The following is a 17,020-nucleotide window of genomic DNA, read 5'->3' as shown; positions in this document are numbered from 1 at the left end:
CGACCCTTCAGGATCATGAAGTCCAACTGCTGGCCCTGTCCAGGACACCCCCAAGAGTCATGCCATGAGCCTGAGAGTATAGTCCAAACACTTCTTACACTGTGGCAGGCTTGGTGCTGTGACCACTTCCCTGGAAAGCCTGTCCCAGGGCTCAACCACCCTTTAGGTGAAAAACTTTTTCCCAACACGTAATCAAACCTCCCCTGACATGGCTTCATACTGATTCCTCAAGTATTTTCACTGGTCACGATAGTGAAGAGATCAGTACCTTCACTTCCCCTCGGGAGGATGCTGAAGACTGCAATGAGGCAGGCACAGTGTTGTACAAAACCAGATTCTTTTATTTTGAAGGACTTGTAAACCAAATTCAGAAATAATTCACCTTTGTTAATAATTGGATATTACTTTAAAGTAAAAATACTTCTAAATCCAAGAAGCGCCTTAAGCTTTCACTCCCTAGATCTACTCACCAGAAGTCTAAGAAGATTTTGTTCAGACCAGCCCCAAATAGCTGCTGTTACATTTAGTCCTGCTTCTTCTTGGAGAATATGGCAAGAAGGAGCTTAAAGAAATAACAGGAGGTAGCAGCATCTGTATAATCTCTTTTCCCTTGCCGTGATACAAGGAACATAAAATCAGAAATGGCTGCAGAGAGTACAGTTGTGGCTAAACGTTTCAGGTCTAAGACTGCAGGCTTTGAGAAAAAACCTCTTCACCCATGCACCAGACAGCCTGCAGTAAATAGCTTGGCCAGCAGGTTTGTTTAATCCTCCATCCCAGGCACACCTCTGCTTACCTAGGAGCCACCAGTTCCTTCAGCTGTTAAGCAATGGGAACTGAGCCACCGACAAAATGTAGGTACTGGTGTTGTTACAATCCAAACACAGCATTTTATGTGATGGAATTGTATTTGTCATAGCTAAAGCAGGCACAGTATTCTTGTACTTAAAAGGAAATGACTCTGTTTTCAATTGCTTATAACTTCATCAAACTTCAGGACAGTTGTGCTGAAATTCCCTGTACCATGTTCTTGCCTCAGGCTCCTTGAAGGGTGTCTGATCAGATGATGGATTCACAGTGTCAATCTTGCAGCAAACTTGGGTCAGGCTCTCTCAGTAATGAAAGGGGGCAATGCTGACTTTTTTTGAAAAAGCATGATATTAACAGTACAGGGGTAATTTTCAGGTAGAACAAGTTTTATGGAAAAAGTAATGACATATCTGGCTTCAGATGCCATGGGTGATTTGTGGTAATTCTTCTAGAGGCAAACCTAGACTGTCTCGTAGCAGCAGCTCAATCAGATGTCTAAGATGAATGATGAGGAAAGAGTTGAAGAATTTTACTGGTTTCCACTGAAAAAAAGAGAAGTGACTGGGGATCTTGGAGGTTTTCAATATGTGCGCTGTGCTGTACTTTGGAAAGGCATCATATACTGCACTGCGGGGTGGGTTTGGATGGACATTCCGTAACAAAACTCAGTGACAAAAACAGCAAAATGCTGGCTTCGATTAGGTGACAGTGTGTTAGGATGGAGCTAAATGTTGGCTGGGCTTGTCTCAGTGCGAGAATTAAATGTCTATGCCAGAGATATGGCAGTTATTTTTTTAGTGACTCTCTGATAATTCAGCAAAAGGCAGGGATGAGGGGATGACATCACCAAGTATGTGGTCATCCTATGCTGATTGCAACAAGATATGATAAAAATTATATTACACCCACACAGAGACAAATTATGTCCCTTTTCCAAAGTTATAACAAGTAATAAATTCAAAAGATTCCTTAACAGAGCAAAGAGAAGAATAAAAAGATTGCTGTTTCCTCTAAAAATCTTGAAGGAAATCAGAATTCAGTGAGTCATTCACTAGAAATGAGCTCAGTGAAATTCATATATGGAAAAAAATCTCAGGCGAGTAATTGGCAAAGATAGAGTTATAAATAAAGTCATTAATGATAAATGCCTTTTAATGGAGCCAGAACAGTGAGATAAAAGGATCTTTTTTTATTATGGGGTTTTTCCTATACAGAGAATCATATATACCTAAAAACCAGACGGGATGATAGGCTACTTTGGACACCATCCAGCCAATAGAAAGATGAATTGAAAATTGTCTTTTTCTTCCAGTCAAGTACTAAACTTCAGTTTCTCTAAATGCACCAGGACAATACAGAAATGATTGTTGTGGACAAATGTTTGGCCCTGTATGAACTAGCACAGGCTAGTGATATTACAAGTTCTCCCCATGTTCTCTAAATGCTATTCCCCAGGTGAATACAATATCTGTCAGGCAGCTTTAGGAGTCCAAATAGTCAGGGTAGAGCTGCATGTCCTCTGGGAGATCAGGAGAGGCTTTACTGGGGGGCAGGGCATTTGTTCTGCAGCACTAGGACTAATACACTTCTGCAGCTATGGCTGAGCAGCCATCATGAAAGGGAAGGACGGGATTCACCAAGGACAGGAAAGTCCTCACCCTAATTCAGCACAGCTGAAAAAACAATCTGGTGCTAGTTTAGCGTCCAGGGAAAGGAAGGAACAAGGATTCCTTTATGGCAGCAGAAACAAGAGAATACAGAAAGCATGAGGAGGCAAATATACATGGCGTGCTGAAGCTGAGATCCAAGGCAGCTCCTGAGGGAGTGTGTAATTCCAGACTGCTGCCCTCCATTCGAAATCACACTCCATGTCATAGGCAGCTGTCATGTCTCCAGCAGAAGATGAGATTCAGAAACAAGAAGTGGCCATGGCTCATCCCATCACCTTCAGTGAAGCATCCTTAATGAATATTTTTAAGGCACAGCAAGAACTTCAGGGCAAAGTGTAATACATTTTAGGTGTTACGGGGAGGGGGGGAGGGGGGGGGAAGAAAAAAGAAAATACCAAAACCACAGGAACAATGTTCCTTTGGCTACACATTTGAAACACTTTCACACAGGAAGCTCAGGAATCCACAGGATGGGAAACACTGGCATACGGAGACGCACATTAACACTTCTGGGACCCAACATCCTGAGGATGGATCTGGACAAACCGGGAGGCCAGCCTAGGGGAAGGCAGGAAATCCCTGCAGGAGATGAGGCAGAACAGGGCAGGCTGACAAGGCTGGAAGCCGCCTTCTTTCCCAGGAGATGGCAGTAAAGGACGATTGCCTTACAGCCCGCGTGGCACAGTGAAGTGGAAACTTTGGGGGGAGCCGAATTGCTCCTCAGGCAGCCTGAGGTGCCACCTTCGGCAGTCGCTCCTTTTTACCAGAAGCAAAGTGTTATTCTTAGAGTCAGTGCTCCTAGCAAGGGTGAGGACATCAGTCGGTAAATAGAAGCTTTCTGCTTACCATGACAGGATTCCACTCACAGACTTATCCAGACTGGAAGGATCCCTGGAGGTTTTTACTCCAGCCTCCCACTCATAGCAGGGTCAACACTGCATTCACACTGAGCAGCTCTCCACTTTCTACAGTCATGCCTTGAGCCCCTCCATGGACAGACTTTCCAGCCTCCTGAAGCAACATCTTTTCATGCTTACTGATCATACTAGTGCTCCCTTGTACCTGGCTGGAAACGCCCGGTTTGGTTTATGACCATGACCATTTGCTGTCTGGCTGCAAACTAGAGTAAAGAGCAACCATTTCTTAGGTATTGATAAACTTCCATCAAGCCTCTCCCAAGTCTTCTCTCCTCCAGCTGAACAAGTCTAGAGCCCTGTGCCTCTTCTCATATGTGATGCAGGATTCAGGAAGATGCACCACCCTCTCTGACCTCAGGTAGACTTCACCTCAAAGCAGGCCTGGCTGCCTGATGCTGCTTCCTACATGGAGAAGGAAGGGAAAGATTTTCTTCCTTTTAATGTAGTTAAATTATCTCCATTAGTCTACAAGCTCTTCAGACTCTTTACTGCTCATTGAAGAAATAAGGATTTCCAAAGCACACTGTACAGGTAACTGCAGCAACTTCATACACATTTTAGGGCCAGTTTTGTCTCAGAAGAGGACAGTGTCCAACTAGTGAGGGACTCAGGATACAGAAAAAGAGACAACTGGTTTTACAGCACCCCAGCATAAAATCTGCTGCTTTCCCAGTCTTACAGACAGGCAGAGGTCAGAAAGGTCATTCATCCCTGAGAACCTGAAGTGCCATGCTGTGGTAGAGCTCTCCTCAGCTACTGCACTTCAAAAGCAAGCAGTGCAAGAGTGCTTCCTTGCTGCTAATGTTGCAGGACAAAGGACAATAGCCATGAGTCCTCTGCCATTTCCTCAGAGCCTACGGTAAGCCAGAGTAGTAATCAAATACTCTGGCAAAGCCAGCAGAAATATGCTTTATTATGCACTGTGACTCATTAAACAGTCAGTAGGAATAGCCAGGGATTTAAATTAAAAGTGACTTGCCAGACTGTCAGGTTATGAAGTTCATTCCTGAGTAGACTTATTGCCACTCTGGCATGTATTCAACTTCCTGAACTTACTTATCCTGCCATTTGTTATAAAGCATAGTGAAAGGTGCATAGAAATCTGAAGGGAACCAGGTAGCACAGTAGCACACCACCAGAGACAAAAACCTGGCAAGTGAAGCAATGAATAGAGACTCCACACAAGTGCCTGAAGGGAAGAACATATTTCATCTAGCTCAAATGTCAAATCAAATCTTCCCCATGTAACCACTGTACTGTAGTATCCACCATATCCCATCTTTGTAAGCGAGTCAAGTGCCTGTTTTGTTCCTCAAAAGCACCAGGAGATAAGCTGCAAACAAGCCTATTTTAATTAAAGAGCATGCTTGCACCTCTGACTTGAAAACTCTGCCTACTGCTGTGGCTCCTCCAAGCACACCCTTGTCAAGAACACATAACACCTGTGCAGAAGCCAAGAGTCAAACCTGGCCTGCCGTTCTGGCTTGGCACACTGTCAGGGCTGCCCCAGAGATCTTTCTCCGAGGCACTTGCAGACTTCCAACACAACAGCTCTGCTTCAGATGGAAGTTGCCATTTCTTGTCGGTTGAGTGGGCTGACCTGCCACTCGATGCTGAGTTAGTCAGGGAGTATTTCCTCATCTCTCATATCACCAAGACAACACGCAGCAACAGTGCTGCAGGATCTATGCTGTCCCACCTGTTTGCATCATAGCTAAGCCAGACCTGGCACAGCCATGACTGACAGGAACTACAGACCTCTGCCATCTATCCTGCTGAAAAAGGAACATCACCCTCTAGATTCAGAATTTTTGGATGCTGCTGTGTGAACTGGGCTAGTGAAGAGAGTAGCAAACCACCAGGTCAAGGCTTGGTCTCACAAATTCCACTGCTCAAAGAGAACTGATTAGCAGAATTAATTGGTAACCTTGGTGAGAACCATCAGTTCATTTTGAGGAAGGAAAATGAATCACCATGTGTTTTATAGCAACAGCATAAGTTAAGTGCTTACTTTCCCTTTCTCTCTACTCTTTCTTTGTTTCTGCTCTGTTTTGGAAATACCAGTCAGTCGAAGCTGACCCAACAATATGCTTCAAGCTTTGCTTTTCTCAGGCTCGCACAAAAACACCATGTACATGAAATTTGGGTCCTGTATACATAGCAAGCAGGTTATTCTCCTAAAGTTGCACCAGGTGAGAAGAGACCATACGTCAGCAGGCAAAAGTCAGTGGTAACCATTGTGCTGAGCAGTTCAGGAGCTAAAGTTCATGTTTACCTTTGTGGAAAGTCCAGCAGTGAATGGGCTGGACCCTGTGTGTTGCAATGAGGGAGCAGCCTTTCTAGTCAGAGGACACATGGACAAATAGATGGACACTCACTTCACAGAGAAAAATGGAGACACAAATCCCTCCTGCGTGGCTTTAGTAATTAAAAAAAAAAGGGTCTAATGATTCGTGATGTAAAAGCACTGTAAAATATGAAACGGTGTAACAAAATCCGAAGTTAATCCCAAACTCTGCAGGCTGGTGTGGCATGTGGTTGGTAGGACAGCCTTGTTCTTACTGCAGAAGAGACAACAACCCTCTGGCATGTTGGTGGGGCAGGTGAGAGGAACAGGTCTGTCCCCACAAAGAAGATAAAGAGAAGCAACTAAAGGCATAAAATCAATGAATGAAATACCTTTTTGGCTATTCCTACCCCAATTCATGCAACCTTAGATCCTCTGCAGCTGCATCTCCACACCTTGCCTTTCCTGAGCATTTCCATGCAGTCTGGGCTACAACCATGTCCTTCCTAGACGGGCACTGAGGCCATGGGCAAAATAACATGGGGAAGTTTACACTGCAGCTTCCCCTTGCTGGCTGGGCCACTGCTGAGAGACTCCTCCTTTGTGCACTTACGCATGTAGTTAAAAACACGACACAGATCTCATTGTTTTTATTTACAGTCCAGCTAGAAAAGGGGAGAAAAAAAGCCCCACCTTTGATTCACTGGCTACATTTAAAAGAAATAAAGTGTGGTTTGCTAAGACATACAAGCTTCTTCATTCAAAAAAGGCAAAGAAGGCAAGTGAACAGCATTTTTTTTCCAATTTAGTCAACTTCTTGATTACAAATGCTATGAAAACCAGGAAGATCTATAATAAAGAGAAAGAGCTAGCGGGAAAGTCATTTACTGCTACCACAAAAGACTGACAGAAACAAACAAACAAAACCCACAGGATTTTTAAGGTGCATAAACCACCTTGTTCCTGTGTCATCAATACAAGATTTATATTCCTGGAGGTGAGACATGGAAGCTGCTCCATCGTCATTACTGAGCTGAGCCATCTGATGTCGACATCCTCTGGCTACCACTTCCAGATACAGAAATGAAGATGGAGCTGGCAGATTATTTGGCCCCATTCCTATACACAACAGTTGTTCAGTCTTACACCAAATGCTGTATGTATTTTTTTTGATGCAGCTGACATTCTATTTTTTCTCTGGTGAACACCACAGATCTAGGTGTTTTTATGCCCTAGCTTCCAGAATCAGGTATGTCAGATATAAACTTTGTTCTCAGTAAAAAAAAAAATTACGCAGATTTCATAGTAGCAGAGGAAAAGTTTAAAATGTTGATCACAGTGAACCTTTAATGCCCCAAAATCAGAAGAAATACATACTTAATTTTCTTGCTGGATTTTTACATCATTCTTAGGATTTAAAAGCTCAATATGTCCAGTGTTTGAAAAGAACAGCCATGATGCAACAAAGCTCTCCATGTCTCAGGCCACAGTCAATTTATGTCCAAACATACCTTGAAGTACACTCATAATCTTAGCTGTTTCAGGGGAAAAAAACCCCACCAAACCACAAAAAACCCTCAGAAAACCGAAGACTATCTTTTACTGATCCCTTGTTATCTGTTTCCTTCACTGCTTTGACAATTCCTCTCACTACCCAAACTGAGCTCCACCTCCCCAGCTGCTCTCCCATCCTCTGTTTTCCTTTGTTTCTCTCTCCCTCATCTACTTGCTTTTCCATCCATCCATGTCTGCCTTCCACACAGCACAAGCTCTAGAAAACAAACGCCTGAGAACAAACTTCAGCTCAATTAATCAAAGATTATTCCCTCATCCTTGTATTTCTTTGACTTGATCTGATTTTATAAAGCACTGGAAGTTTTTGCAGAGAAGAGCACTCAGTCTTGGGAGAGGGGCTGGCACAGAGGCATGGGACTGGGACTGTTGGTCCAAGGAGTTTCTCAGATGCAGCTCTCAAATTTAATCCTGAGAAAGCAGCAAAGGCCTTGTGTCCTCTCCTGTGGGGTGCATGGAGCTGCACTAGCGGACAAAGGCTGCCACCTGTGTTGCCACACCAAAGGGAGCAGAATAGGCTGTTGCTAATCCTTGCAGGCCGATCACCAAATAGCGACATCCCTTCTGCAGAGCTTTGCCGACGTTCTGCGAAGAGAGATGGGAAAAGGGGATAAAAAACAGGAAAGGTAATAGAAAATACCTTCACCTAAAATCATTCCAACTACCAATGTCACTGTCCCAGAAAATGAACTTCTCCCACAGCTAATGAGGACTTGAGAGTGGAAAAACATTTTACCATCTATTTTTGTATAGAAATACACACCCACAGGGTATAGTTAAAGTGAACGGATGCAGCCTCCACAGGAAGCCAGGCTTTTATGTGGGCTCCTATTCAAGAATAAAATTAGTTTGAATTCACCCTAGTTTGTAGAGGTACATGGTTCCCACACACACATGTTCTGTTAGTAACTCTGAAAGCATATAAGGTGTTAAAACTAGAGCTGAACAAGAAGGTAGTAATCACTGAGAATGCATCTGTGGAAATGTCATTGTTTTTTGCCAAAATAAGATTTTTTTGGTCAAAATAAAAATATTTTGATCCACTTTCATATCTCTACATGTTTAAGAACTCATCTGTGTTCATGCTTTAGCGATAACTTGCTATAGATTATTTAATTGAAAACCTTAATCTATTTTAATTTAACTTTTGATAGTTTTTGGTCATATGGCTGGGGAATAAATAGAGTGTGGTCAGTTGGGGAGGAATATCATAATTAATTGTTAGTAACTGTTGATGTTTGTGTAGGACTAGATCAAAAGCATCTTTTGTAATATGTAAGACATTAAAACAGAGTAAATACTTTAAAATCAGTGAAATCTAGTCGATGTCTGTTATAGTCCTTGGATTTCTTAAAGCTGGACAGTGATACTATCATATGAAAACTTTCAGCTATCATGATGCTACTATATAGCTGAATTTTGCTGGGTTTATTCCTACGGAAACTTATTTGAAAGAAATTAAGATGCCAAAATAAAAAGGCAGCTGGATACCGGAGGCAGAGCCTGGGGCTGGAGGAGGAGATGCAGGGCCTTCCCTTCCCACATCTGCCCTGCTGTCACTGTGTCCCACTGGAGATGTCTTTCCTCCTTCCTACCCTGTGTGCAATTTACCTACTCAGACCTCACATGCACTTTCATGAGTTGTTCTTTATGCCAGAGCCAAATGGGCAAATCTTCCCTGTGGGAATGTCATCTGACCAACACAAAAGGGAGTACATAGTGTCCAAGAACTGGCCTGCGCTCTGAACAGTTCTAAGTGTCCTTATATCAACAGCACATATAGCAATAGCACCAACAACAAAGTTATGACCTGCTGCAATGTAACCGCTCTCAGAAAACTGCACCATATGGATCAACAGGCTTCAGACAGCCCTGCTGCATATGACATAGAAGTCACAGTGCTGAAAATTAGAAGTATCAAATGCATCATGAAAGAATGAAATATTCTATTAAACTCTTTATGAAACAGTAGGATTTGAGAGAGAGCTCCTGACTATGCTGACATCTGTAAGTAACTTTGCCGAGCTGACTGGCATTTTCTGCATGGCAGACCTAGCAAGCATATCTTTACCAAAATCATCTTTTTTTAAAAGAATGCAGTAGAAAGTCATGGTTCACACTGACATCTGTAATCTCTGCAGCAGAAAAAGATTCCTGACAACAGACAGGTTTTCCTGCTAACACAGCAACTATTTTTTGCTACAAATATCCAAGACATACCCAAGACGTACTGAAGTGACATGAAGAAGAGAAAAATAATCAAATTCTTCCACATAACACTTTCATAACCAAAGACACTCATCTTCCGATGGGAAGAAAACTAAACCACCAGACTGCAGGATTTGTGACTTCCCACACAGAAAAGCAAAAGAAAAATTTTGATCCAAAATAGTTGTTAGAGATGAAGAACATGTTGCACTTTCTTCTGTGACTCACACCAGTGATTCTCAGGGGACACCTAGAAGGTGAACTTGGCAAAGGAATGTCCTGGAGGGGTGTTTACCATTTCTTTTGGTCACTTCAGTAGAAGGGAAAAAATGTAGGCCAATTAACTGGAAGTTCTAAGGGATAGTATTAAAACTATGGCGCCGAGGGAAACGCAGAACCAAGCAAGGCAAAGTACCCATCAGGTGGATCAGCTTAGTGTCATTTTCACTCCGAAGAGGCAGATTTTGTGCTCTTTGATCCAGGCGAGGGTCGGTCTCCGGCCCTCCCCAGCAGCACCGGCCCCTTCCTGGGAAAGTCCAGAGCAAGCCCGCGGGCTACCCCCGCCTCGGGGCTGGGAGCTGGTACTGAAATGCCCGAAGGACAAGGGGCACTTCCCAGAGCCCCTCGGAAAAGTCGGCGCCGAGACCTCGCTGCCCGCCCTCTCCGCAACTCCCCGTGGCGATGGTGCCTTGCTGAGGAGTCCCTGTGCAAAGGGTCCCTTGCCAGGGGTCCCTGTGCTGAGGATCCCTATGCCGAGGGCCCCTGTGCTGGGGGTCCCTGTGCTGAGTATCCCTGTGCCGGGGGTCCCTGTGCTGGGGGTCCCTGTGCCGGAGGTCCCTGTGCCAAGGGTTCCTGGGTCCCTGTGCTGGGGGTTCCTCTGCCGAGGGTCCCCGCTCCGGTCGCCCGCGGCGCGCTGTGCCCTCACCTTCCCATATTTCTTCAGCCGCTTCCCGTAGGGTTGCTTGACGGAGCCCCGCGGCGGGCGCAGCGGCTCGTAGGAGTCGGGCAGGGCGGCGAACCGCACCTTCCTGGACCCGGCGCCCTCCTCCTCCTCGCCCAGCGCCGCCGCCCGCGGGGCCCTCGCGCTGCCCCCGGGATCCGCCGCCGCCTCCTCCTCCTCGCCGGGTAGGATGGAGACCTGGTCGTCGCCGGGTCCGCTGCGGGAGAACCTGCCCCTCACCTTGGCGCCCAGCCGCGCACCCACCGTCATGGTGCCGCTGGGCGCCGACCCGTCTGCGCCAACCTCCGGGCGCTTCCTCCGCCGCTGCGCCACAGGTGTGGCCGGAGGCGGCCGCTGCCCGCTCCCCGGGGCGGGACGGCTGCCGGGAGAGGCGCCCCGGCCCCCGCGGCCGTGCGGATAACGGGCCGGGGCAGGCGGGCGAGGGCTGTCGATTCCCCCGGCTCCGGCCCCGCCGCCGCTCCGGTGCGGGAAACTTGTGTCTCGGCTTGCTGAGGAAGCTGGGACATGCAGCGGGCAGCCCGGCCTTCGACCCCGGCAGCTCAGAGGGAACGAGGGTTCGCTGGCGGCAGTGTAGCCCCCGCACCGCGACGGCTGGAGAAAACCTTGGAAGCTCCTTCCCTGGCACCGCACCGGCCGCGGCAGCACCGCTCCGCGAGGTCACACTCTTTTCTCGTCAGATAAAAACGCCGAGCTCCGTTGTCATCCCTCTGCTATAGGTGTTCCTACCGAAGCCTCGGGTGAACAGCCTCTCCTGCGTCCGGGGCTGCGTTTCACTCTCTCCAAGGAGAAAACCCCTAAGTCTTCGTTGAAAGGCAAAGTTTCTGAGTGGCTTCTCCCCGCATGCTGCAGAAGGCCGATAACCCGCGTGCCTCTGCAGCTGGGCGTGCTGGAGTTTAACAGCTGTGCTTCCTGAACAGTGCTCATAAGCTGGGGTAGATCAATACAAGCAAAATTGTTTTGGGAGGAGTGATACAATTTATTCAATCAGTCGGTATATTTATCAACATTTCATACTCATACAAATGCTTTTTTGCATACAAAAGCAAATGCAATACAGGGACAGACTAAACCTTTACAATTGATTTTTCTTACTGAGGAACAAAGCCTTGAAACTGTTTCCCCGAGATGCTTCCATAACATTCAGCAAGCAAATCCTGCACCTAGTGTTGTCACCTGCCCCCAGAATGGTGATTCACCACTGTCACAGCTCCAGCCAGAAAGCTCTGTGACGGACAGTTCTTTGGAAGGGAGTGCTATATCCTTTCCCGTTTCATATTAAAGGTGACACTTCTCCTGTTACCATCATCAGGTTTTTAAGTCTCCAGAATGTTTAAGTGGAGACCTAGACCCAGGACAGAATTTCGTGCTCTGAGAACACTCCAAACACCGGTCACAGACCGCAAGTGACACTCAAGAGCTCCTCCTTCCTTTGGGCTCTGGCTGCGGCAGCTCCTGCAAGGTCCGTTCCTGAACTCCCCAGTTCTCCCCCGTTCTCCAGCCAGCTCCTGGGGCCGGGTACTGAGCTTTCATCCTGGAGGTGCCGGTATGTCCTGAACTCTACAGAGCCAGTGAAACAGAGTAGCACCATAGGCCCACAGTAATTGCACGTGGACAGTCTGAAGCAGCCACGTATAGGAGGCAAATTTTGCTGTAGATTTTCCTGTGCTACTTTCTTAGATAGTTTGAGGGTTGAAGTAAAATTCTTCATGCTGATTAAGTAGCAGCATCAACAAATAAAATAACAATAATCTGTTTAGCAGCTGCAAAATGGGATCTTTCATCTTGTTAACCTGAAGCTACCTTGAAAAAAAGAAAAGAAATGCATTAAATATTGGGGGGGGGGGGGGGGTGAGGGTTTGGAAAGTGTTTATGTCTAGGTTTTCTAGAGCCATTAGTAAATGTATATTTGCACTTATGTGAGAAGCGGAGACAGTGAAAGATTATGTCTGCTCAAGAGGGGCAGGCCTTTCCCCACAGACTGGGTTTGTACTTCACAAGTTTGCGTCATTTTCCAAATTCAACTATCAAAACCTCAGAGAATACATTTCTTAGCTGAGATTTCCTGTCTCCATTTGCGTGGCAGCAGGGAAACCATAGCATGTTCTGTGATGAATAGGTCCAAGGTACCATTGGGTGTATGACACCGGGTATCAAAATCTCATGTCTTAACTCACGGAATTACAGCATCATCATAACTATATGGCATTAATGATGCCACTTGGTTCTCCAGCAGTGTTGTTCATTCAGTGGAGGAATGAACATTTGTAGTCCTTTCACTGACCTATATACATTTTAATGTTTTAAAGTGGACTGTGTGAAAAGGGATGTACTAAGTTTGAAAAGTGTCTGTATGTCTTAAAGAAAGAAATAATGCAAAAAACCACTCCAACCCAAAGAAGCTGAATCATGCAGCAGACCAACTGCTCACCCACACACCCACCCCAAACACCCCCCAGAAATGCTGTCAAAAATTACAGTTGAACATGTAAGCCCTCTGAAGATTTGAGACATCCCTGTATCTGCCTGGACTTGTGAAACATCACGTATAATTTAAAACTCTTCCAAATTTCTCGAGTTAAAGCTGTGCTGATAAAACACCACACTGATCTCCTCCCACATGGAAGTCAGGAACACTTGGATCCAAAATGCAACTTATCCCACTCTTACCCAAGGAGTAACTTCTATGAAACAGGTCCATACAAGGCAGCTGTTCTGAGACCCAAAAACCAGGCGCTGAGGATTCGGTATGCACCATCTCTCTAATTTCCATACTAAGTACATTCTGCTTGCCAATAAAACCAGTTCTGAGAAAAATCTCATTCTCAGATCTTCCCATCTTATTCCTGCCAGAGGCAGATTTGGAAAGCCAAATGCTGCATTTGGGTGCAGCAACACCTTTCACACTCAGATTATTCTCTCGCTGGTGTATTTGCTATGGAGAGCATGAGGTGGTTCACAGCTCACCTTCCAGTAAGGCAAAAGGAAGGAGGGGCAGTAGGGTTCAGGAAGCAGTGTGATTTCACACTGCTGGCAGTCACTGGAAATAATACCATTTGCAAACTGCCCATATATGTAAACACTAAATTGGCATTTTGTTTCATGGGAGAGTTAAACTAAAATTTTTAAGCTCTCTCCTCTGGAAACATGATCTGTTTCCTGAAACGTTAATACATCTCTGGTTATGCAGAGAGTGAAAAGCAGCTACAATCTAGGGCAAAGTTAGCCATGGAAAACAGCGCCTGTAAAGCGGGAAGCTGTCCTAAGTACTTAATCTACTGTCTCACAGCATGACCTATATTTTTTCCACTCAACCTTATGAAAAGGCAAAGGGTTTAGTTTCATGGCTAAGTTCATACACAACCCTGGATTAGTATCATGGGTATATTTGAGTTGTGTATTTTCAAAGATAACTGAACATTTATGGGTAAATTGAGCAGACACACAACCCCCTCAACAAGGCTGATTTTTGGTGAATTGCTGAAAAGCTCTTGGACATTCATTTCTAAGAAGTCCTAAACCATTGATAGTTTCTGGACGGCACAGGACCACCGAACCGATGCAATGCTCATCCTGCGTTCACACAATGTTGAAGATGGACCCTGCTCACCTTTCAACTATTTTGCTACCCGTAGTAATTATTCACTTTTATAAAGGGCAAACAACAAGTATTTTAGTATGAGAACTGTTCAAGTAAGTTTTAATAGAGTGCACCAGTGAATCAAGATGACTTGCATCAGATTTTGTTTCAATGAACATCAGATAAAAAAAAAGGGGCTACAGTTCTTTCTTTCCAAACACCACCCTTTTTCTAAGGCAACAATACACGTCCATTTCCGAACATAACTGTTACATAAGAAAGCTACATCACAGTACAGTATGTAAAGTCCATCTCAGTCAAGAAGCCATTAGAGAATGGCACATTTACTACACTTACAGCCTTCTAACTTAGGGTTACAGAGTTTACCACAGCTTTTTTTTTAATTTTTATTTTTTAAAGTGACAATTTCTTAATGAACTTTCTATTCTTCACAAGAGTGTGCAGATGGGGCCCATATGTTGATATTACAGTAATTACGACATTAAATAACATTGCACAACCAACCTCTATGGTTAATTCAGTACAAAAGAACAAGTATTAAAATGTACCAGTACTAGTGGTTTTACACAGTTTATAATCATTAATCATGAAGGAAAAAAATGTGGGGCTGTTTTTTTTTCTTTTCTGTAGGCAAGTGCCTAATTACAAAGCTGCACATTACAGGCATAATGATGTGGAATAAATACAAGAAATCTGGTAAAATATTAAACACAAACAGGTTACATGGGAACAAACTGTACAACCACAAAAGCATAAATCAACAATTTATCATTATAAACAATGTATGTTTAGCTGTAAAATATTACGTGGAATTGCATGTACTCTTTGGGGGGCACATGTTCCAAAAGCCAAGTTAATTCCTGAGGTGGTATTATTAACTTACACAATTGGTCAACACTTCAGATTATCTTGTGCTATTAAACAGTCCCAATGTTAATATATTTCCATAAAATGGAATTTGTAGTATTCTGAAGGCAGCAAACAAGTGATATTTTACACCATGATATTCAAAAGAAATAATTCTGGTTCTCCATTGTGGTGCTACATTTGTTAATGGGCCATGGGAGTAAGGACTGGAATTTGCAGACAGAACACCACTTATGCCTGGTTTCTGTTCCCCCACAGTTCTGAGCTGGCCCAAGGCAGAACAAAGTTTCTAAACTGTAAGTGCCAACACTGTAAACATGTTTACCTCTTTTTTTCAACTAAACACTGTCCAACAACAAGGATAAGAGCCAAAGATAAGCAGGAACAGTCTCGTGTAGAACAAAAGCCGATTCATCAACTTTTGGTTCAATTAATGAACAATATTTAAATAACTAAAAATGGTCATGCTACAGTTGTGAAATTGTGCATTTGACTCAGGACAGAAGTTTTTTTAAAAAATGCATGGTAGAGGTAAGACTTATAAAAACACCAAAAATGTAAATGATAGGGAAGAACTTTTCTTTCAAAGCATCAAACATACATTTCTGTGCAGAAATCTAGACAACTATACAAGATCTGAATTTAAGCAGTCATCTTTTTATTATACAACTCTATGAACATAAAATGAACAGAATGCTCTATATACTTACCTGTACATGTGAACATAACTTCTTTAGCTACAGTTATTTAATATAGGTCATACTGGATTTAACTTTACAATTCTGAATAACTATGTATAACCTTATTGCAATAAGGGCAATTTCTACATGGGGAGTTTCACAGGCCAATCACATTAGGCGTAACCAGTACATTCAAAGTGTAGATCATGTATGAATCTTCCCTGATCCCAAAGAATTTAGGTTCTCTTTACAGCTTAAGCTCATTTGCTATCTTGGATGCAATGTTCTTAAATGCAATAGAAGTCCCAGATATTCTCTTGAAACGAACTCCATTGAGCGACAATCGTGGCAGTTTGCAGACTTCCATCTCCCACTGCACAAGGCTATCTTGTCGTGCATCGCCATGAACACAGAAGAGCAAAAACCTCTCTTTCTGTTCGTAATCACAGTTATTAGCATCTAACACTTTCCGAATCTCTCTCATCATATCGTTCGGGTCCATAGAACTAGTGGTCTTCATACTCCACGTGAACCGCAAGGAGCGTGGCTTTGAATCTTTGCTATCCTCCTTCTCTCTGTCTTTTGGCTCCCCAGAAACACTCCTGGAACAAGTGACATACAGAAAAGTAAAAACCAAAAGCAGTATGACCAAGAGAAAGAAGAGAAATACAGCTGTTGAACAGGGGGTTCTAAACTGCGACTGACAGACCACTAGTCACCACAATCTAATTCAAAGAGTTAGATGGATGCTGCTGGACAGTCATGCCCCATCTCCTGCACACTGCGCCTCAGCACAGCACTGCAGTGGCCACAGTAGTGCCACACAAGCAAAGCCAGTTTGGAAACCCCTGCTCTACAGTCTTCTGATGACAGCATGTGCAATGGTAACTGCAGCAGACACACGTTACTCCATACTGCTCCAAAGAAAGTGGAATCTATGTAAAAGCATGGCTGAAGTTCTGCTGATTTCATGATCTGGAGCATGCCATACACCAACAAAACTGAAGTTGAGGGACACAGTCCTGAAGCATAAATCATACTGTAAAAGCAGCAGAGGAAGAAATCCCACCCTGTGATTCACAAGTCTTCAGTTAATTCCCTCCCTTTCTTTTCCACCTTTTCCCCTTTTGCATTTATTATGTATTTTTGACCTCTCTCTGTGTCAAAAGACCTTGTAAGAACATGCTTTATTTTAACTGATGAAACAAAATTTTGTGCTGTAAATTGGTTGTAAACAGCTTGAGGTCACCATTTCAGTACAGGGCCAACAGCTTTTTCACAGAAGAAACAGCGACGTGTAGACACAAAGTATTTTATTTGATACACTGACTCAGACAAAATTGCAATGGAGTAATTTCCAATTAATGGTCTTAGTCTGATGCTTCCTTACCAAATAGATTACTTATTTCATTGTAGAAAGCATTTTGAGAAACAGCACTATTTATTTTAA

At 44.0% G+C, this 17,020-nt stretch overlaps 2 protein-coding genes across 6 annotated transcripts in view; both read right to left on the bottom strand.

The window, feature by feature from the left end:
• Positions 1–6,319: 6,319 nt before the first annotated feature.
• On the bottom strand, positions 6,320–11,281 carry C2H1orf115 (chromosome 2 C1orf115 homolog). Its single transcript, XM_071579158.1, has 2 exons — positions 10,390–11,281; positions 6,320–7,841 (listed from the first exon to the last, which is right to left on the bottom strand). The coding sequence occupies exons 1-2, from the start codon at positions 10,672–10,674 to the stop codon at positions 7,722–7,724; spliced, it is 405 nt and encodes a 134-aa protein (XP_071435259.1). The 5' UTR covers positions 10,675–11,281; the 3' UTR covers positions 6,320–7,721.
• Positions 11,282–14,106: 2,825 nt separating this feature from the next.
• The window catches only part of MARK1 (microtubule affinity regulating kinase 1), a 60,023-nt gene continuing 57,109 nt past the window's right edge, over positions 14,107–17,020 (bottom strand). For all 5 annotated transcript variants that reach the window (XM_071579116.1, XM_071579125.1, XM_071579101.1 and 2 more), the window contains one exon: positions 14,107–16,172. In XM_071579116.1, coding sequence (XP_071435217.1) covers positions 15,818–16,172 — 355 coding nt within the window. In that variant the 3' untranslated portion in view covers positions 14,107–15,817. The remainder of the gene's footprint in view (positions 16,173–17,020) is intronic.

The sequence above is a fragment of the Pithys albifrons genome, chromosome 2 (assembly GCF_047495875.1).
Source record: "Pithys albifrons albifrons isolate INPA30051 chromosome 2, PitAlb_v1, whole genome shotgun sequence".
NCBI classification, from domain to species: domain Eukaryota; kingdom Metazoa; phylum Chordata; class Aves; order Passeriformes; family Thamnophilidae; genus Pithys; species Pithys albifrons.
Note: the sequence above shows the minus strand (reverse complement) of the source record. Positions and strands in the feature narration are given on the sequence as shown.